The 22,904-nt window shown below is 47.2% G+C and overlaps 1 protein-coding gene across 1 annotated transcript in view; it reads right to left on the reverse strand.

The window, feature by feature from the left end:
- The window catches only part of LOC118507910 (mucin-5AC-like), a 59,216-nt gene that overhangs the window by 17,752 nt on the left and 18,560 nt on the right, over window positions 1-22,904 (reverse strand). The window contains exon 2 of the mRNA XM_036047202.1: window positions 6,221-6,370. Within this exon, the coding sequence (XP_035903095.1) occupies window positions 6,221-6,290 (70 nt within the window). The 5' untranslated portion in view covers window positions 6,291-6,370. The remainder of the gene's footprint in view (window positions 1-6,220; window positions 6,371-22,904) is intronic.

Genomic DNA, 22,904 nt, shown 5'->3' on the forward strand with positions numbered 1-22,904 from the left:
AAATGCGAAAAAGAAAACTTCTCCATTTCCATCCACGGATGCGATGCGAGAGCGCGAGAGAGGAAAGCCCATAAATATTATCGGTTATAATTCATCGCTGTTGTCATATTTTGTTCAATGTTGTCACTCTGGTGCCATCTTCATCCGGTGGCAATAAAGGATCCGGAGCCTCACGAACACGGTGCATTTTTTGTTTGGCCTTTTTCACCCGTTTATTTTTGTCCCCTTTTTGGGTTGGGGCGGCTACGCCAAAACTTTCCCCCGATTCGGGCCCGTTGAAAGTGCGAAATCGGCGGTGAAGGAAAAAGGTCGTAAAAAATATGGACTCCTTAATTGCTTTCATGCGCGACAGCTGCCGATGAGTTTCGTACCTGAATTTGCCACCTTTGACACATTTTGCCCCCCCCCCCACACACACACACACATGATTGCAGCAGGAGCAAAGAAGCTTACAGGCACTTTCGATATGATAGGTTCACACACCCACATGAAAAGGGTTGAACGGGTGTGAACGGGCGGCGACGCCGGTAAAAGTATTCCATTCCGTCCGACCCGGTGACAAAACGTCAAACGAAACAATGGAACGGAGTACATTCCTTGCCAGGCACAATCTCGGCACCACTCTCAGGCAGGGATGTGTTTTTTTTGGATAGCTTCGGTGCTTTTGGGTACAACAAAAGCTTGAGCTGGAGGCGTTGGCCTTCATACCACACCGCAAGGATAGTGTTGGAGAGTTGTGAGGGAAAACGTGGGGCGTTTACCGAATAGGGGGATAGTTTTCCACGTAGGTGAAGGTATCACAACTATGAGAATACCTTATTACAACAAACGCCCAGCTGGCTGGTTAATAGCTTAATCAAGTCGTCGCCGGTTTATCGGTGGTGCCGGAAAGTTGGTGATAAGATTGACACCTGAAGCCACGAGCCACGACGCAATGATCGTAAATGTTTATTCGCACCGCGGTAAGTAGCTGGGTTGGACGGTTGGGCCATATCATCATACACGCGTTCAGGGCGTTAAAGCGAACAGGAATGGAAGGGGGCGGTTGGGGTTTTTAAAAAATAAGAGCAAGTACTTCCGGGCTGGCGTTGGGGCCAAAATATGAGGTAAAGATAAAAAGGGAAAACGACCGTCAACGCAAACGCACCGAATGAGACGCCCAACGCCGATCCTAATCATGCGATTGCTCCGGGACTCCGAGGTCGGAATGGGCACAAGAGCGACCGAGGGTCGATGTCCTTCGCCGCAAGGGTCGGCCACAAGAGCTGGGATTAATGTAATCGCAATAACAGTTACAAATGATAATAAACTCCAACGCGTCACGACCGGGACCAACCGACGCTTTGCGTAAGTGCCGCCACCGTCGTCGTCTTGAAGGAGCGGTAGTGCCGGGAGGACCTTTACGCATGACCCCGACCCCGACCGTTGGAGGAGCCCGATGAGCTAAATGGTTGATAAAGGTCGAGGATACCGTCTTTTGCAGTTTGTCGGCTTTGGCGAAGTAGCTACTAGCAGCAGCAGGAGCAGCAGCAACAACACCAGTGCTGATAATGATAATGATCATCGTTTCGAAATTATACCCTCAATTGCCGGTGTGGCAGTGGACTATTATTACAACCGCAGACTAGCGCGTCCTAGGCTTTGGGGACGCGCGAGGCGAGCGACGCCAGCTGCGCGCCAACCCGTGGTCTCGTTAGGTGGAACGCAACGGACCGTTTATTTGTACTGCCATTTTTCCCCCGCAATCGCCGGCCACGGTTTGGCACCTCGTGCACTCGGTGAATGTACTCGGTGGTGTGGGGTGATATGATACGGCCACCGCCACCACTCTGCCCTGCTCAGTGTCCTTCTGCACCGGCAGAGGATCCTGAAAACGCGTGGATGAAGGTGTGTGATTTTTCACTTCATTTCAGTCGTCGTTTTTAATTTTCACTCAGTTAAACTGATCGTTGTTGACGTTTGATGGTGGGGTTTCGATATGATCCTCGTGGAGGTTGCTGTTGTTGTTTTCTTCGCGCTGGAAACAGGTTTCTGCGCTGCAGATACCGGAGAAGCGGGATAGGGAGTAGAAAAATGCACCACAACAACACCGACGCATTGGTGGCTAATTGGGAAATTGATATCTCGGGAGCAGCACGCATGAACGGACCGGAACGCGTCGTGTAATAATGCATCCCATGCTGGCGAATGCGAACAGGCGTTGACGCAGTGGCGGAAGATGCTGGATGGCTGTCGTGCCCGGATCGTATTACGGATAATTTAGCTTTCATTTGCTTATTGTAGCGTAATTGATAGAGCAGGAGGTTCATCATTATTAAGCAGTCCAGTGATTAAGATCATGGTGGGCTTTTCTTTTGTTTCTGTGGGGCATCCATCAGGTCAAGGAATCGGTATGATATCGCGTAACATTTCCGATAACTGTTGGCAACACTTTTGATCACAAATTACGTTAAATTGAACCTAGCATCCGTTGTACTAGGTCAATCAATTTTAAAGTCCTTCCAATCCAATTACTAAGGTTTATTTTGCGTCCGAACCCCGTAAAGCTCAGCATTGATGCAGCTTGCTCTAAGGCATTCCCACGGCCACGGTTGCATCAATATTTGTGATGGATTCTTTCCTTCAACGTCCGGCAGCTTCCCCTTTTCCAGGCCCATTCAAAAATTTTCCTTTAATCTTTCATCAATCGCTATACCGATAACTTATTCTGCATGTATCAATTCCCCTGATTGGGAGAATAATCATCTAAACAGGATACGAATTCCTTTTACATCATCTCAATCATTACTCTTCCCCCTTCTCCAGGGTCGGTCTAGCCATCAGCCCGACCAGCCATCATTCCAGACGAGCAGCAGTCCGGGCTATCCCGCCTCGAGGTGTTTGTGCGAGAACGGATTCCTTGCCGGACGACATTTAGCTGCGCACCCGGTCATTGTGCGGTTTATCCCGGGAGCCGCACCGTTATTGCACACAACCATCTGCACACAACCGTCATCCAGCTGACTAATTGTATTGGTATCATCGATACTTAATCGTAGTCACAGTGCCATCCGGCTGCTGCCTTGACCTCGGTGTGACACAGCCGGCGCAATGGCCTCGATGGCCATAAGCTTCCCTTCCGATGATTGTCGGTGGCACCGGTGCGCGGTTGGGATGGCGTTGGGCTCGTCCCGGACTTCATTAATGAACTGGTTTGACAGAAGTCATTTCTCGCCGCGGTACGCACGAGGACGCACGTCGACCGTGTTCTAGGAGTGCATCGACCCGAGATCGGGTCCGGGTCGACATGGGACAAGGGCCCGAACACACCTCGCCACTTGTTAGTGTATCGTTATGAGCAATTGCATTTGCATAAAACCGCAATAAATATCGGTTTTAATTGCAGTTGGAAGACACGGCCCGGTTGTTGCTGCTGTGTTCGGTGGAGAAATTTCCACCCGGTCCGGGCCATCTTCACCATCCTGCCATGGTGCCATGTGCGGGATGAATGATGGCCTCCAAGATCGGGTCAGATCGATATCGGCGAGCGGGGCAAGTGCGCCAGTACTATATCGGCAGGACAATAATGGCGAGCGTCGCTGGTTTTTGGGGAAGTATGGAAATTCGATACTCGACCTCGAAGTCCACGTATCCTGCTGTTGCTCCCGCGCTGTTGTAGCCACGGATTTGGTGCTCCGAGGCGCCAATCGCACTGTCGTATACCCCACCGATATACCAGACGAAGGCTAGTGTCGCAAGTTCTTCATGGCAGTTTTTCAAGTACACACTCTTTCGCTCTCTTTCGCTCGTTTTGGTTTTCTATTCAGTAGCATTTTCTTCCGTTGAACGAAGCGGTGCAACATTGCCATTCCCAGCAGTGAAAGACCGGTAGCGGGCAAGGTTTATTTATTTTCATTCACCATTGACTCGTAATATTTTTCTATCGACGTGAAAAACGTCCCTTTGCCCACTGGCCGGCTAGAAGCTAGACATAGAAACAAAATTCTGATGCGTACGGTAGGTCGGAACTCGCGTGAGAGTGGGCGCGTGGATCTCCTTTTTGTGTATTCAGTGCGGTGGAGAGCGGTGGGACGATTCGATCCCCGTACGTCGAAGGGCCAGGAGGAGTAGCACCAATAGCTGCAATCGGCCTGCGGTAGGCCGACTACGGAAAAGTCAGGCAGGAAAATGGCGTAAGTGTGTGTGTGTGTGCGTGTGTGTTTGTGTGCCGTTTTTCCTCAGTAGAGTGCTCTTCACTCGAGATCGTTCAGGAGAATGGTTAATGGATTCGGCACGGCACTGGACTGAGAGCTAGTTGGAAAAATGAACAGTAGGAAGGGTGGGCAGGTGGCGCAGATTTGAATCTAAAATGGATTCTGCAACAGAGATGCAATTTTCAATCGGTCAAAATCGATCACTAAAGTGAAGTGGGTTACGAGCGCCTGTCTTTGTTTGTGTATGGAGTCGTGTGTGCGTGTGTGAGGGATATGACCGGTGGGAGGATATGGCCGGTGTCATCGTATCGTCTCGCTCAAATATGGTACAGAGTAGGAAGTTGGAAAGTCAGGTCCGCAACGAATGCTGTCACCGGTTCGGTTGGGAAAATATTGCAAATGCTTTCCAAACAGAGTGTTTGGTAGGAGCAGTAGTAGGCACCATCGGGCGGGACATAAAAATATCAATTTTTATATAGATCTAGTCCGTTTTGGGTGGCGTGACGTATACTGTTCCGTATACAAGTCGTAATGGAACAGCCATCAAACGCAGTCGACAAACGGCCACCAGCTCTATTGGATGGGACACAATCTTGCTATTCGTTAGGCTGAGTGAAGCGTGAATCTTTATCCAGTAAAGTCCAGTTCATGGATGGGACAGTACCCACTTGGGTGGGTCATCAGGATTGCGGTCATCATTCCTTCGGCCCGGTTGCAGCGTGTGACGTTTACGATCCGTATCTGTAGGGGTTTGTCTACAAACTGGTCCGGCTGGTGGCTCGAATTGACTTAGAGACTTTGCGGGTTGATTGCATTTCGGAGTTTCACAGTTTGACAGGTTAATTATGATGCAGTTGTGCGTATTGTTTCGTTAGGTTTAGATGACGCGTAACTGCGTGTGCGTGTGCGTGCGTGATAGCAGTTGATACTGAGGTAATTGGCTCGCAGACCAACGATAACGGGTGCTACGGACAGGTTGGAATGACACATGTGGTTATATTTTGTATCACGGCGTTTGAAAGGATTCTGTGTTGAAGAAGCAATTATTGGACATTTTTCAAAAAAAGAAGCGTTTTAGACGTAAGCTCTAAACCCACCACGCCGGACAAGACATCAATCAGAACTCTCTCTCTCTCTCTCTCTCTTTTGATTGTGCCATGCTAATCAATAGTAATGCTGGTGACATTTGCGACAAAAGCGCGCCGGCTATTCCACACTTCTTTACATTACACCTTTCATAAGCTGGCGTGAATAGGCGGTTTCATCACGTGCGGTTTTGTTTGTAGTTTCGCTGTCCACAGCAAAAACCTTCCCCATGAATGCCAGGGAGATGAATGTCTTAAAGAGCGAGAAGAGAAATCATGAAGCAGAACGAGCCACTGCGTGTGTGTGTGTTGCGTTGTTGCCTTTCAACGTGTCAGAGTGACGGGCTGTCTTAAGCCTCGCACGTCGAACGTCTCATTTTCAACCGCTCGGTGTGGTTACGTCTGTGGATCGTCGACGCTCAGACGTGTTGCCGCTGGCGCTCCACGTGCACCGGAGTTGGCTCGTGTGGAGGCTCGTCTCCCAGGTAGTAGTGATAAATGGCGCTGATGGACTTCGGCGGCAATGAGCTTGGCAGGAGGTTCTTGAACCAGACCCGCAGACGAAGAGAGGCTTAGCGTCAAACTGAACGATTATTTATGTTGGTCGCGCTTTTTGCGTGGCCTGACCCTGGGGCCTGGGAGGACTCATTGTCAAGGTCGTTTCGGTGTCTGTGCCCATTGGGGAGGCGTTGCGGGAAACGATAATTGGCATAACGGAGGTTGGTGTACCATGGGTGGTGGCCACTAGTAATTTTATGAGCCAGCAGAGACAGATGTCTTTGGTGGAGAAAATTGAACTCTCGATTCGATTTCGCTTAAGGTCGCTGGCGATCATGTACGATCGGTGCGATAAATGATGGTAAAATAATTCCGTACTCGCAGGACCAAGGATCGATGGGGTTTGTAATTAATCCCACCAAACAATTAAATGTTAACATTTACCTTCGCCCGTCGCGGCCAGTGCTGCCAGCGCTAGCAGAACCGCGGACCAGAAGATCCGCTCGTTCGCCATCGTAGTGATCGTGCTCCCGGGTAAGGAAAAACGCTCGACTTCAGTAGATCGTCAGCCGGTACGATGTGTGAAGCGTGTGTCTGCAAGAGAGAAGATAATAACGAATAGAAACTATTAGCAATTAATCACCTTGGGATGACTTTCCGATGTGATAAGCTAGTGCCAGGCGATGGCATGCTTCGAGTGCCCACTTCGTGCTGCGTGCTAATCGAGCTGCCCACGTCGCATTTTGATTAGCCGCATTACATGATAATAAAATTAGTAACGTATCTACCCACTTCATCACGCAAGCTCTCACAACTCTGTTGCTGATTATTAAACAAAATGAAGTAAAATTAATACACACACGCGAATATGATAGCCGAGAGTGGGAAAACTCCGTCGGGTGGGTGCAAAGGGAAATTTGCATTGAATGCGATCTTTATGGCCCAGGTGACCGTACTAGCGCGCGGCCGACGTGAGGAAAGGCTAATTAAATGTCATTTGAGTAAGCACACCTGTCCAGTGAGGCCCAGTGCTATGGGGTTGGCTGCTGAAAACGCATTCGCCACCAACCACCAGGTTCACTACACACGAACGCCCACGAACGCAAAATGCAAATAGGATTTATGCAAGACAGGGAAAAGAACTTCCCGGAAAAGGAGCGAAATAGAGAGAGAGAGATCGAGTGTGACGAGAGAAGCTGAGAGAGCAAAACACGCACAGGAAGGGTGCACTTAATTGCAATACTTGACGATGCAACGATCGGGAATGCGAGGAATGCGTGGCGAAGAAGCTCGAAGGGGTTGGATGGATGGATGGCCAAAGGATGCGTCAATGTCAGGATGTGGATGCGGTCATTCGAGGTGGCAAGCAAGCAAGCCAGCAAAAAAAGAATAAAAACAGTTCAGTTGGCACAAATGCGGGCGAGAGCGACACAACGCAAAAAAAACCACCCTGCCTGCGAATAGCTGGGGAAAATTAATAGCATCGTGATGTGGGCGCCACGGGTAGGCGAGAAGGTAGATTAAAAAAAGCATAAATTAGAAGCAATTATTTTTTATGATTACAGCGCAAAATTACCATCCTTCTCGTTAATAATGTATCATCATTCTTGTGCCCGGTTCGCCACTCCTGCCACTCTCTTCCCTTGTCTTCTTGAGCAGGACCAGGAGTGGATCGGACGGGCAGCTGGTTTTTTGCTTGCTAGCCTTGTTTGCGTCCGAAGATATCCTTCGGACTTTGGCAAATAGTAGAGAGATACTACTAGCGGGGAGAAATGAGCACCGAAAAAAAGGAAAAGAAATGGAGCATCTCATCCCACACAGGAGCCTCCGAAGCAGTGTGCAGTGATAGTGATGTCCTAACAGTTTGGCGAAAAAAAAGGCAACGGTCAGCCGGACGGACGTGAAACATGATCTAGCGGCAAGGGGAAAGTCCTAGCAAAACCCCGACAACACCAAGCTGCGGGATGAGAGTTAGTTAATTAATAAAATCAGTACATTTCGCTTCTTGCGCTCAGTTTTCTTCGCTGGTATCTCATTGCGCAGCTTCGTTCTTGGGCACCAATTAAAAGCAGCCCAACCGTTCCCATGTCCACTCGGCCCGCAGGAATGGAGATCGTGATGATGGTTGGGAAATTGAGAGGAACGCTGACTCTTCACAGTGCCCTGGCAAATAATGAGAAATGCTCCATCTTGCCCCACACTCAAGAACGAACTCAATCCTAGCTATTTATTTTGTTTGCTGGAACACTTGTGTGCGTGTGTGTGTTTGCGTTGTTTTGCTACACCAAGCTTTGACAGATGATAATTTTCTTGTGAACTGTCAAATTAATCTTTCCCACTTGTTATCGTTCTGCAGTCGCTCCCGTTCTTGCCCTGGCTGGCGTCGCGGCGATAAAAGGCACCACCCTGGTATCGAGTGTCGTGAGGAGGGCGGGTGGGTGCGAAATAAAATTATGAAAAAAATAATTAGCCGGATGCTTGTCTCATGCACTTAATTTATTTCGCAACCATCATCGCGCGCTATCTGATCGCAGCCTTGGCAAAACCATCGTGATAGAGACGTCATGCGGTGCAGAGTGCACCGGTGGTGTTCCGGTTCCGGGGAGTGGAGCTACCAGCAAGGGAGGCAGCTGCGAGCTATTTATCGTAAAACACCGTGCAGCATTCTATTTCAGACGCGAATGGCATGCTGTGTGTGTGTTTTGTGGAAAATCATAAACTGCAGTATGCCTTCGGGGGAGAAAATTCCTTTCCTTGCCGTGGTCAACACACGTACACGAAGACGCTGTTGTGCACGGTTTATTGATTATGCTATTTATTGACGCTGCCACCACGGTTCATCGATTGCAGTTCTCAAGAAATAAGGTAAAGCTCTTTGGCAAACAGTTGCCTGTTCGGCGTATTAATGACAGCGTTCTGTGTGGAACCTACAAAGGGGGCTGGAGGAAGTGTGTGTCGTTAAAAGCGAACCCCTGGGGAATCTGGTTCGAATTGGGAAGCATATTTCGTTCTATGTTGTACGTTTATGTGTTGTTGGTGGTTTCCCCGAAGGTGGTGGAAATAAAGGTCTTGTGAAATATAAATAGACAACTGTTAATTCAAATCTACAAAGTGACAAACGAAAATTTAATAATCCTTCATGTTCAATTTTTAATGCGAAATTTGAGAATTCCTCTTCAAATTCTTTAAAAAATGGTTAAATCCTTCTAGTTAGAGTTAGAGTTAATAAGATAGGTGCTCAGAAATTAAGATGCTCAAAAGGACAGTGAATAAGTCGCCACAATGTTGGCTCTGGTGGGATGGGCTGGTGTGATGAAAATGACACTGCATATAAATTCTTTTTAGGTAGTCCACATCACCAGAAGTAAGCTCAAATTGTAAGCGAGTGAAGGCGTCGAAATCATTTACATCGAGCAAAGGAAAAAATGAATTCTTTGTTCAAACCACCATTGCATGGGGATCGAATCACATCTAAAGCGGTTCTTCAGCTTTGTATTAAATAGCAAACCTTCGCTTTGACAGAAATTATTTAGGTTGAACAGTTCGTAAACTCAAAAAAAGTGATTAAATATTTTAAAAATAGTCCTTCAAAATGTCATATGTTGTCATATGTCATAGGTCTTATGCGAGTTTCTAATTTGCATTCATATTCCATTACAAAAAGTAATAATTTATCCACAGTAATTACGATAATCAACGCACGATTCGAAATTGAGTAATATATCTTGCTGTTTGCAGTCAAATCGATGAACAAACCCCAGCAAACATAATTGATTTCCGTTTCAGCAAGAGCCGTTTTCCGTTTCGTAATGGAAACGATACAAATGGGGAACTTCGATGCGATACCGGGAACTTCCAACGATTGCAATCACATTCCTTCCAGCCGATGATTGAACGATAGTTGGACAGGGTAAATTTGTAACATGCCATGTTTAGATAGTGATTGTGCGGAGCGACTCGGATCGCTTCATTTGTCGGCGCAGAGAACGATTGCATCCGCGCGAGCATGCATCCGATCCTGGCCTTTTCCCTACAGCACGGTAGGACCAGCGCCGGAACTTGTTTGCCTCGCGCTTACGTTCGCTAATCATTTGACAGAGGGATGCCACCGTGTGTGTCGGCGGCAGTGCGGTGATTTTCCGCTCGCTGCCGCAACACGGTAGCAACTTCATTCGGTGACGTTTCTTTCAACAATTTAAAGCTGATGATGATAGCCCGGCCCGGCCGCACTAGTAGCACCATCCACGGCTAGTTGTCTTGCAACAGTAGCAGCCTTTTAAGAAAGAAGATATTGGAGTAGATGTTGTGGACGGCCGGACAAAACCAGTCCACCATCTTCGGCCACCAACCGTTGTGCCGATGCATTCGTTTCGCAAATTCCTTCAGTTTGTCTGGATCGTCCCGATACCCAGAACCACTGTTCACTGTGCACTGGCCCCCGGTACAACTGGTATGCCGTTGCCGTGTGTTGCCGGAGTTCGTTCAACTCCAGCGGGCCAAGCCTTCCTGCATTGCGATTGAAATTAAAAGTAACGAGCCCGATGTGGTCGCGATCGTAGCCACTAGCCACCGTGGTGACCGTGACTGGAACCACGAAACCGGTAAACCTGTTATGTCCGATCGCGGTCATGCTACGCCCGCGGTTACATAAGCCCGCCGAGGATGGCCCTCCCTCTAGGCAGCAACGGGATGGTTGTGGCGTAAATCATGCAACATTCTCATTACCCGGCAAAGATCTTGAATCTCAGCAGGCGGACATCCTTGAGGTCCGGTCGCCCTTGGTGCGCGGCACTGCAAACAGTCACAGCCCACAGTCCCGCCGCTTTCTTATCGAACGAACCGCTTGGAATGTGTCAGTTCCGAAGGTGTTCCCGACAGTGGGAGAAGGGCAACTGGATTTTCATTAATTTATTCATGATTCCCGATGTCGACGGGCAGTTTCTGCACGATTGTGGCTCGTTTTGATGTCGACCTGTCAGGAGTTGGCTGAACCGATGTCTCGCGTGGTAGTACGTGTGGGCCTGGGCCTCGCGCAACAGCAAAAGCAACGGTTTTGGATGCACTTGAAGCATCGTCGTAGGCACAGAAGCGTTGCTGTGGCTAGACTGAGAGTTGCTTCTCCTGCGGCTGTTCGGTGCAGTCTGCGGGATTGCGATTCGCGCAAGTTTTCCATCATCAGCGCTGCTAATTAAAATTGGAAGTTGAATGTCATAATAAACTGACAGTTGCAAAAGCTATCGGTTTCAATTAATGCTTAATCCAAATGGATGCAAGATAGCAGCACGCAAACGGCGCTTGAAATTAATGATGAAAGATTATGTTTACTGCTGTTTGGACGGACTGATGGATGGATGGGACACTATGTGGCTGATGAATACAGGTGTATTGAACTGGAGATTCTTCTTTCATTTTCCTTTTTAAGGTTACGTCCCCGAACTACATAACGTTCGTTTTGAATGTTTTAGGTCATAATTTATGAATCTGTCATTTTTTTAAATCAAGTTTCAGTAGGCTGTGAGTTACTCGGGCGATTGAGAGTGGATCGATCAAAAATAGACGGAAAAAGGAATCCAAATGAATATCCTTTACAGGAAAAAGGATATTATCGCAGTGCTTAAATTAGCGGTAATATATTGATTGGTTAAGCTCGATCCTCCTTCAGCCAATCAATCAATCCAGCTCGAAGCTCACCAGCTCGATAAAGATCTTCCGGAGTGAATCGGATGATATTTTTCACTTCCCTCTCGAAACGCGTCGATCCAACACTAATCTCACAGTTCAACACATCCATCCATTCGTTTCACACGAACAAAGCGATTCGTTCGTTCCCCCATTCTCCCCCCAGCCGTTCCGCGGTCCCTAGACTAAGGCAATCGGGGGTAAAACAGGCAGCTCACAAAAATACCCCCTTGTGGGTCCTTATCATCAGCGCTTGGCTGACGTCGAATGGGTTTTGAATGAGCGGTGGGTATTAAATTAAGCGGGCTGATGAGATTTTGCAATAAACAACGTGTAGCAACAGTATTACCGGGGCCAGGACCATTTCTTCAGCTTCGGGAGCTGCCGGAATCCTATCCCAAGGTTTGGAGAATGTTGTTTTTGGTTTGTTTTGCTTTTTTTGTGTGTGCATACACATTCGCCATTCCCTTTGGATTGGGGTTCATCCGGTAAGGTTCGCCCCATTCGCCGACGGCCAAATGCCTGCCGTTTTTCTCCAAAGATCAACCAGTCGGAAGGAATGCAGAGAACGTGAAAGCGCGCGCACACACACACGCACGCACACACAAACAATGCCGAAACAAAAAATGTAAAAAAAGTAAAATAAACCACAGCAATCGCTACAGCTAATTTATTTTTATTGCTTTCTCTGCCCGGCCCGCACACTTTAAGATGGAGTTGTGGTGCACGCGGTATCCTGGCCAGTGGATCCTTTCGGCCAGTGGTATGGAACGGAAAGTTTGACTGAGGCCCCCTTTATTTTGGGATAGGGGGTGCCGGTTGAGAGCCCGCGGCAGCTCCAAGAGTTACGGCGTGTGCGTGTTGCGATCGAGCCGATTTACCACGGAAATCCGGGGCTGGCAGGATTTCGAAGGTGCGTAGGCAACCCGGGCAAACACATCAACTTCTCCAACAAAAGCCGCTCCCAACACCAGAGTTGCAGAGCATTGAGCTGGATGGATGGAGAGTGGGAAGCTTAATTTAATACTTCCCGAAAAAATTGACTGCACGACTCGCCGCCGAAAGCCGACAGTGGCGTTTGGGCTGGGGAAGGAGTGCGCAGCCTGATAAAGTGGCAGTACGGGTACGGACGGGTCGGACGCATAAATCTGAAGGTAAAGTTGGCTGTTGCTGTTTGCTTCACTTTGTTCGAAATCCTCCTTAAGGCGTCATTGGTTGCGATAATACGCAACCGCTTGCCTCGCGCAAATGGTGACAATTTGCCCAGGCCCCTCTGTCTTCAATTAGCTCGGCACTTTAGGGGCACGAAAATTATGGGATTATGTTGGGGCTTATGGTTCGCCCGGGCGGCCCGGGGAATATGTTTCACTGTCTTAATTCTATACCATCGACCGAGCGAGCGAACAGATCTTGTGCCTGGCTTCGGTGCGCGGTGCAGAAGAACCGTCGCTTTGTTCGACGGTTGATAGATATCATCAGGAGGATAGATAAGATTGAAATCGATTTTTCTTGTACTTATCTAGCGCGGTCTCTTCAGAACGCTCCGCTGGAAGAACTCTGGACGCGAACGAGTCGAGTCATGATGGATTTAATTTCACTGATCATAAATTTTATTTCATTCCTCTTCGTCAAGCTGATGCGTTCGCTTGGGCCGAGGAGACCCCTCGGGAGGACGCGATGGGCTCGATTTGATTTTTGATGGGATCGTGCCATTGACAGCATCGTTTGTGTTCTTGGCGGAACATCCGATGGAAGGAGGATGTTTGTGCAAGCACTTGCAGTGCATTGTGCAGCAAACAAGTCGCAGGGACAAAAGAACTACTAAAGGCGTGCAATTCCTGCCCGTTGTTCTTGCCCTCCGCCAGAAGGAATATAGCTCTGTTCCCTTTCGTCTGTTTCCCACGATGGGAAGAATGGAAATTGAGACACAGCAGCAACACGGGCCGGAACAGAACTAAGACATCGTCATCTACTGGACAAGCAACTGTGAGCAACGATTTAATGAGTTTCTCCTATTGGGTTGGATCACGGCAAATGGTGATCCTTTCGCGCGCCCGACACTTTCCGCATCCTTTTACGCTTTTACGATAGCAATCTTTGGGATGGACTTTTTATGGCACATTGTGTCGCTTCCCGCTTTCCACCCTCCCTCCGGCCTCTCACTGAACGGATGGCCATCGCTCCGTACTCTATTGAGCGTGAATGATGAGTTTACCGGGTTGAGAAAGAGAATGATTGATAATGATGGTTGAACCGGTTCGGAGGCATGATTTCCGTTTGACCCCTGGTTCTCGTGTGATTTTCGGTGTCCTTCAGCGGGGGTTTGATGTAGTTGGTAGTGTTTGTTTGTTTGTTTGCCGGTTGGTTTTTTGTTTTGTTCTGATTCGCCCCACGCGCGAGTGAAGTCGTTTTAATTGTGCAACGTTTAATTTCGCGCTGTTAATGTTTGTCGTGTCCTCTTTGTGCGTTCGAGCTAGGGTGCAAGATTTAATTGGTGGATTTGGTTTAGGAAATTTGCGCGTTTAGGACACTGCTGCTTTAAGGTGGTGTGTTTTGGGTGTTTTTGTGTAAGGCTTGATTGGGGCCATCCGCTTTAAGGTGCTACGGGAAGATGTGTTTTATGGCGGGGTAATGAATTTTGTTGCACAAGTTATCTAAACGTGTGTGATTGAAATGTTACGATCTGATGTTTGCGAAGGAACAAAAACAAGTTCTTGAGATAAATGTGTTGTTAGTTTTGGGGTTTCAAAGTGTAAAGAATATTTCAATAAAACTAGAAGGATTAACAAGTTAATCCGAAATACATTTTGAACGCTGTTAATCCAAGAACTTGACGCAGAAGTTCTCTTCTAGAGCGTTGCAGAAATATTTTTTTTCCAATATACAAAAAACAATCAATGATCAATGAACATGCAAATAGTGTGACGATCCCCCTCTGGCTTGTTCATGCCTGTCATATGATGTCTCCATAGACGTACTGATATACCATATATAGTTGGAAAATCATTACGTGGGAGCTGTCCAAATGGGATTCGATCTGCGGTCCTGTCGTGTGAAGACTGGTGTGGGAATCGAATCGGCTATCCGTCCACCCTGCAGACCGACCGTGTTAACTTACTTTGTTTCTGTTGTTGATTTTGTTACTCATGAAATCACTCATTGTTGACCCGGAAAGAATTCACAATAAGAAGTTCTGTCACAGGCATATCGCTTACACACTATCGCTTTATACACTATTTTCTCAAACCGAGCTACAACAATGAGAAGTTACAGCGCCTGTATTTAACGCCTGTATTAGAACATGTAGCAGCTGATTGACTTAGGCGTTCATTTAGACAACAGGCTATGCTAGATTTGAAACATTTGTTTAGTGTTAAATTTTGATTATCTGTTATTGTCAGATATTATTTAGAATTGGAATGCATTTTGTAGATTCCATCACATCAGCATATAATTGACAAACTGCAATCACTTCAGCGTAAGCTGACACCGTCTTCTTTACTATCGTCTCGCATCGTGTCTATATGACTAGAACCTGTAGAGCATAGGAGAGAAATTCTATTATGTTTCACACAAGTTCATATTTGTTTCATTTGACGTTACGTCGATAGAATTAAAACTGGTTTTAATCAATATCTTATTACTGCAGTATGGCTAAAGCGGTTCGATGGCAGAGGCGACAACGGCGACTGTCTTCACAGGGCAGGGTTCAAATCCCACTTGGACTGTTCCCCCGAAGTCTAACTACGTGGTATCATTAAGTGTAGCAAACCAGAAATGGCAGGCGTGGCCTGAGAGGTCGTTAGGTCGTGGTAAGGTTAGTTTGTGAGGGCATGGTGCGAAAAGAAATAACTTATAAGTACATTCTTTACCTACCCTAGATTCGCTAAAAAAGAAAATTTATCGACAAAAATTAATAAAACTGCTCGTTCTACAGCCCCATCAATACATAAATATCCCCTGTGCAAAAGCGTCACAAGCGCAGAGGTAACCGAATATGAATACAAAGTTGACCAAGGAGCACAGGGTTATTCTTCGCGCCGGGAAACTAGAATCATTGCCACACCTCGTTCGAGCTGGCTGCTAGGAGCCAGGAGACTCCGTTATTCACAAACTTTACACCACTATACTGGCACCTCGTAGCACACCAACGAAAGTTACCGTTAAGGCGCAAAATTTATGGCAGAAAGCTTACACGGATCGCGTGCGGACTCCCGGTGTCCCCGTTCGGGGTCGGCCTGTGGTGTCCCCTGTTATTTCGAAAACTCCATGAATAATCGCATGTGTCAACTAAATTGATCACGGAGGGCGGTGGTCCTTGGCGGTTGCTCTCGCTGACGGAGTACGCGGATGATGGTGATGATGATGATGATATGGGCGAACCAGATGGTAACGAACGGGGATGCATCGGGGAATGGGCTTAAAATGCCTTCGCCCCGTGTCAATGGTTGTGGACGCGGCGTGCACCGGGTGGAAGTGAACACAGTTGCCCGGAAAATAAAAATTATGACCTACCCTTGTCAATGTCGATTATCTTAAATCAATTTCGTTGTTAATAATTTGTCGACAATTGCTGATGCATTGCCGAGCGCCCTGATTTACATAGAACCGGTGCAACCCATTTCCGACGGGGTTACCCGGAAGGGATGCTGATTTAATTTGGATTTAATTTTATTCATCGTTTATTAATATCGCTTCTTTTTCCTCTTGCCCCAAGCGCTTCCAGCGTGGCAGAAGAAAGCGAAAGAAAGCGTTGGGAATATTTTTAACGCACCTTTAACCCGTCGGCGAACCGCCGACCGTTGAATCGTGGAACTTTAAACACACACAATCGAACGGTCTCGACCGGCAATGATTGGGGTAAGCGAGGCGCTAGCGGGCAACGGTCAATCAAGGGTATAAATTGCGCGCTCGATGTCGGTATGACCGACTGCGTTGAAAAATATCGATTTTCGGTGGCCGGTGGTCTTTGCGAATCGTCTCTGCTGCTCCAGTGTTGCCTTTCCCACTCAAAAGCAGTTCAGCAGGTGATGGTGGGTTGGGCGGTGTCGTTTAAGTACTTTCATCACCGTCGCGCGATATCCGGGCGTTTGCAAATTTCCAAACTGTGGCTTTGCCGTGAATGTCGAATTTGCACGAGCACGAGAGCCACAATCACAGTGCTAGGCGCCGTAAACGCACCCTAATCGCATTATAACACATCAATGCCATTAAGCATTACCACGTACTTCATAATGGGCACGGGATGGCCGAGATGCTCTAATGAGTTAGCGCACCGAGTTAGCGCGGCAAGCAGCAAGCCTTCTCCGCAGCACCCGACTAGAGTGATTATTCTTCCAGCACGCCAATCTCGTGTGTCCGTGTCCGTGGTTTGAGCGCGGGGAGAATCGATAGCAATAATTATGGGTCTCACTCATCACCCATCAACTGCAAACAGCTGCGGACACTGCTCATTGGCAACAATTCCCGGCCTGGAGTGTCTGTAGTTCGGCAAAAGTGCATCGATAATGCGAAAATGATTTGTCCCGCCCTCCAGTCCGTGTCCCGTCCGGCTGGGTGGTCAGCTGGTGCGCCGAGAGCAGCAAATGCATCCTAATGATGTCCGCTTTCTAACAAGCACGTCCCGCAAACGTTCCGGGAGTACCGCTGTTGACGATTCAAAGAGCATCATCATTATCATCATCGTTCTCGTCATCATTTACACTTTGCGAACCGGACCGGGTAAAGTTGTCGACTATTAACATCGACGCCTCACCACTTGATCTGAAGCGGCCGACTAGTCGCCTGTGTCTTCTTGGCCACCGAACCGATCTCTCGATCATCGGAAAGCACATTCCCACTGCTAACGGTACAACGCCGCAAAATCGCGAGTTGTATGCCAGAAAATTTACATATGATTCATGAAAATAGAATCTCACCAAATCTCCTTCGGTAGGCTTAAAGGATGTAGAGGTACGGTACGGTACGGATACCGGTGCGCTGAAGTCCGCGCAGATCGCACCTTTTTTGATCGGCATGAAGAAACTGGTTCTTGGGCGACAAGAAATTCACAAACACGCAACTCAGAAACTTGGGGTGCTCGGTCGCGTGGGGGGACTCTACCGGGGGTAGAGTCTGTGGGGCGCGAATCGTCGGACATTCACATCATCCGGTCACCGATCGCTACAGTCTCCCGATATGAGCGGCATCATCGTACAATTCACAGGTTTACGAGTGTAACGGTTCGGGGCAAAAACACGATCGCCTTGATCTAGTGAGCTCAAGTTGAACCGTATGACGTGCGTGCGTTCAAGTTCAAGTGCGACATGATGCGGTGTGTCGCAGAGGGTGATGTCGCGCAGCAAAAGCTCTGGCTGTGACGTAGCGAGGGAAGATCAAAAAAGCTTTCACGCTATGAAGACGCCATCCTTCACGATTTGTTTACTTTAACAATTTGTTCTCGAAAAGTGTTCCAACGGGCGGGTTTGATTGCAGGTTGTGGGATTTACGGTGTTTTTTTTTCTGTGTGATCGTTTACGGCTTTATTTATAGGTTCGTTGACTTCGTTCTTTCGGGGCGGTTAGACAAACAGACAAACTTTGAAAACAGAAACAGGTCATTATGGAAGGTATGTGCTCCAGCGTTGAGGTTGATCTTATTTCAAGTGGAGCATGATGATGGATTGATTAACTTGGTTTGCCCAAAGGGTGACTCACATAGTTCACTTTCGACATTGGTATATCATCGGGGTGAGTCATTGGGGTATTTACTGAGTCATTTTTTTTTATATAAAAAGCTGGGTCTTCAATGTTATGAAATTCGCTGTTTTTACAACAATTTGAATAAAATAATTTCAAAATATTATTCTATTCAAATAGAAATAGCCTTATGATAGAAAAACAGCCTCGTCGTCATTCTCTATCGGAAAACTCTCATAGAAAGCTTGTCTATTAATTGTTGTTTTTCGTCGATTCACAATAGTCCTTGGTGTTGAAAGGATTATTAATGCGATGAATGCTTAATTAGGAAATTGGAAAAGCTATTTAATAACGGTGACAATAGGATTGACAATAACATAAAGAATATTGTTGTGGAGAGCCAAAAAACAAAACACGAAACAGGTTTTATCCGTTTCATCGAATTCTTGAGCCGTTACTTCTTCTTCTTCTTCCTTGATGATAGAATGCTGAGTCAAAATTGAGTTGAAATTATAATGAAACACTCAACCCATTAAGATACAACCTAGTCATAATTTTGGCATTTATTCAAAGTATGAATTTCTAAACGGTTAATTAAGTTTTTTAAGTCATGTTTCAAAAAGTTTTTATATGCCATTTCAACAAGGAAGAATAATGTGTTGGTTTAGTTCTTCTTTTTCTTCGTTTTCTTCTTGAACCTAACGATTTCTTAGATCATGCCTGCCATAATGATACCTCGTAGTTGTATCCTCATATTTGTTTATTGCCCACGTGGACCGGGTCGACCTGAATTATGCTATGCTGAGTACATTTTTAATGTTAAAAATTAGCTATCTACCGTGTAAAACTTTGATAGCGCGTCTCAATTGAATTGCAACTCATTTTATATGAAAATACATTGAAGTGCACAAACAACCGAGCTGCTACTCTAACAAGCTTAAGGGGAAAGGTTTACACTCTCGTCAAGGTTTAGAGTCTCGGGGCTGTTTGAAAATAAGTCAAATGAGAGCCTTTCTAATTGAAGCCTTTACAGTAAGTTCGTAAGTGAGTTTGACATTCATAGTTGTGATTAAATAAATTATTAACAAAGCCACACAGAAGCACCACAGAAGAACTCACAACGACCACTATCGATGGTCAAATTACAACTCCGCTCGCCTGCCAGATAATAGGCATAGATTTATATCCAATTGACCCAAATTGTGAGGAAAACCATGAGCACGTCGACTTATTATCGGCACTGGCACGTTCATTCCGCTGGCACTATATAGCGCGCTTGCTGTTTTTTCCTTTTTCACTAATTTGAAAAAAGCAAATCTCCACCGCAACCGAAGTCGTTTATCGAAGTTTATCGCGATCACGATAGTGTCGTTATCGGCCCGGGTAAGTATCTTTCCATCGGCGCACAGCAATGGGCGTTAATGATCAGGCGACCGGCACAGCAGAGCACAGCGTTCGACTGAATTCGCTTGGCCCTTATCCTGCGATGGGTGTGAAATCTCCACTCCAAACGGCGCTGAAAACTCAACCCGATAATGAGGCAATAACGCCTAATTGGAAAATCCGCGACGAAATTGACCAAAAGTTCCGCTACCTCTCGACGGACGAAATTGCATAACCAAGCGGACGGGGCGAATGGCCAGGAAGGAAGTACCCTTTTAAGTGGGTTTTCGGGATGGAGTTTGGAAGTTACAAGAGCGAGAGCTTGTTTGTGGGAAATGCACGCCCGGGCAAGTGGGCCAGAGAGGGAACGCTTTTGATTACAGTTAGTTGGCCAGCGTTGCATCGGGAAGATGCAACCCTCGTCAGCTTCCGCGGGCAGATTCTTCCGATTTTACGGTATTAAACGCGCTAGTGCCTTAACAATGGGGACATAAAATTTCTCACCGATCGTGATCGTTATGCTCCCGTTCGTGGGGAAATTGGTTGGCTGTTCCGTATGACTATCTTAAAAAGGAGGTTAAACGGTGCCGGGGTACCAGAGTTCAGCGAGTTTCTTATCCTGATGCCACCGGACCGGACGGTGTTGCGTTCTGCGTCACCAGAAAAGGGCAAACACTGGGTATTGAATGGGCCGTTCCGTGGGGCTAACGAATGGCAGCTTACACCCAACCGATTTGAAGGGAGAATAGCAAACGGCTGTTGCTGATGGTGTCGAACGTACGAATGGCCAAGAGCGCAGAACCAATTGTACAAATCGTTAGAACCTAATTTGATTCACCGAGTTCTTCGCACCGAGCTCTTTGTGCCGTCCCACAAAGTGGGAACTTCCCATCCGAGAGTGACACAGGAGTTGATAAATATTTGTGCGACTCCTGTGCCATTCTGGTGCACTTCGCCTCAATTAGTCACCGTGGTTCGATGACAAAGCAGAGGCTGGAAGATGTATCATCCGTGTGGATGATGGTGGGGAGAGTTGGCTATTCCCTGGGAGTGGCAGTCTAGCCTGTGACAAACGGCACAGCGGGTGATCTCGTTATGCTAGTCCAGCCTTTTCTCTGTGGCCTCCTGTATATGGAGGTGGACTTGGAGCTGCGCAAACTGTTGACTCGATAATCGCAACGGTAAACATGAGTCGATGACGGTATGTTTTTACCGACTGGCACGAAGCGTAGAGATCAATGATCTTTCTCTCCCAGCTCGGGTTAGCGGAGACTCGAGGGGATGCATCGATGCACACCGCAGTGTGATGACAATTTGCAATGAGGATTGCTCCGTTCGTGGTTCCAAGGGGGGCTCGTGGAGGTGTGATGTGCATTTTATGACTTTTTTATCGCACTTAAAGTGGCTGTGTGTGCGTGTGAGGATGTGTGAGTTAATTAATTTGCATATCACTTCGAGCAGAGGGAACCTGTGCGGGTAAGATCACCGGCATGATGCAATCGTGCAACAGTTGGCACAGTTATTAAGATCGTGTGTGCGTGTGTGTGTATGTGTGTGTGTGTGTGTGTGTGTGTGTGTGTGTGTGTGTGTGTGTGTGTGTGTGTGTGTGTGTGGGTTTGGGTCCGGTGGCGCTAGGGTCGTTAAAAAGCTGCTTACCCCCTGCTGCACCCGGATTCCGACCGGTTCCCATTATTCGGAGGATCCAGACACAAGGATCAGAGGTTCGCACGTGAAGGACGCCCTCAAGGAATGTGCAATGATCAGAGGGCGAGAAAAGGAACGAAGGAAGAAGCAAGACAGCAGGAATGGACAAATGGCGCACAAAAAAGGCACACCAATCGCCAATCGGCTACAAAAACACCCCCCACCCCTCCACATTGCCATCGGGAGGGACAGTCTTGACGGTACGGCGAGGAGGAATTATTTTACATATTTTACAGCTATCTTTGGGATTCTTCCCTCGTGCACCTTCATCGGCACCTTCGTTCTCGGTCTCCCGGTGGATAGGTTTTGAAGGGTGCTGCTGGACCGCATCTTTCCGGCTCCGGACCTAGCCCGGCCGCTTCTTTATGGAGTGGAAAATATTTTGATCCCATCCCTTTGCGCGCGATCATTTTTCCATCGGGTGGATCCGATTGCTGTTGGTGTTCTGTCGGTTAGCTGTTTAATAATTTATACAAACGCTTACCAGGGTCGGAATTCATGCGCCGTAGGGGAGGGCCAGCCAGCCACCCTTTTCTGCAATTCTCGTTTGCCACGGGCAGTAAAAGCCAAACGACATTGGGGAGGCTTCCCCAGTTTCGGAAAACGGCCAAGAAGGCACGGGATGGCGGGTTGTTTGCGGTACCGGAATGCTGGTAGACTGTTTATGGGGACTTTAACTTATCGAGGATTACATTTTGTCTGTGATGTCAATTATTTGTTAATTGTGTCGCTTGTGATAGGCGAGCTGCATCCTAGAAAGCGCTGCGTATCAGGGATTTGCTGTTGCTGCAACAGACGGGTTGCTGGTTTCGAGGGGTTGATGGGAGGGCAGATCGGTCGTAAAGAGTGAGATTTTCTGAATAGTTGATGCGGTCACTATTTTATGGCAGAATCGGGGTTTTGTGTAAAGAGAAGTTATTTAAAGACAATGTAGACGCCACTATTTAGCCTCATTGCTGGGGTCATTAAAACATGCCAGAGTAAGAAGATTCTTGGATGTGATGTGCGAGTACAGAAGAGCATGCAATGTTTTTTTTTTCTTTGTGTTGATAAAGCTCTGACGTTGTTGGTCGAGTATTTTGTGACTTATTCTTATAACGAGACAAAGGTAGATATAACGTTTATGTTACATGTATCAGAAAAATATGAGGTTTCGTTTTAGTGTTTAGATATAAATAGTGAGCAAAATTAGCAGACCTCCATTGTGTCAATAGCTGTTTTGGTTTTTTAAAGACATTAAAACCTATCTTAGTTAAACATTAAGTATGTCTAGTAACCAGTGGCGGGTCAACATAGGAGCGGAAGGAGCGACCGTTCGGGGCCTCGTCGTTCAGGGGGGCCTCATCGGTGAGCGAAATCCTGTTATTTCCCTCTAACATCACAATTAGAGCGGCCTCAACTGCCACTCCGCTCCGGGCCTCCAAACATTTTGACCCACCACTGCGAGTAACGTTTAAGCACTCGCAATAGTCATTGTTTAGCTACGATAAATCTTTAATGGGACTATAGCAGGGGACATGTTTCAGCCGTTGTAAAACTGATTTCTATCTTGTCTTGTTTAAGTACTGGTTAGCGAACATGAAGGTTGTAGAGAGCAGGATATAATGTTTTTCATTGCCAAAACTTCAAAATACAGAGGAAAGCCTGCCAAATCAAGTAGATTGCATGGTTGAGGTAAGAGAAAG

Source organism: Anopheles stephensi, chromosome 2, assembly GCF_013141755.1.
Source record: "Anopheles stephensi strain Indian chromosome 2, UCI_ANSTEP_V1.0, whole genome shotgun sequence".
NCBI classification, from domain to species: Eukaryota; Metazoa; Arthropoda; class Insecta; order Diptera; family Culicidae; genus Anopheles; species Anopheles stephensi.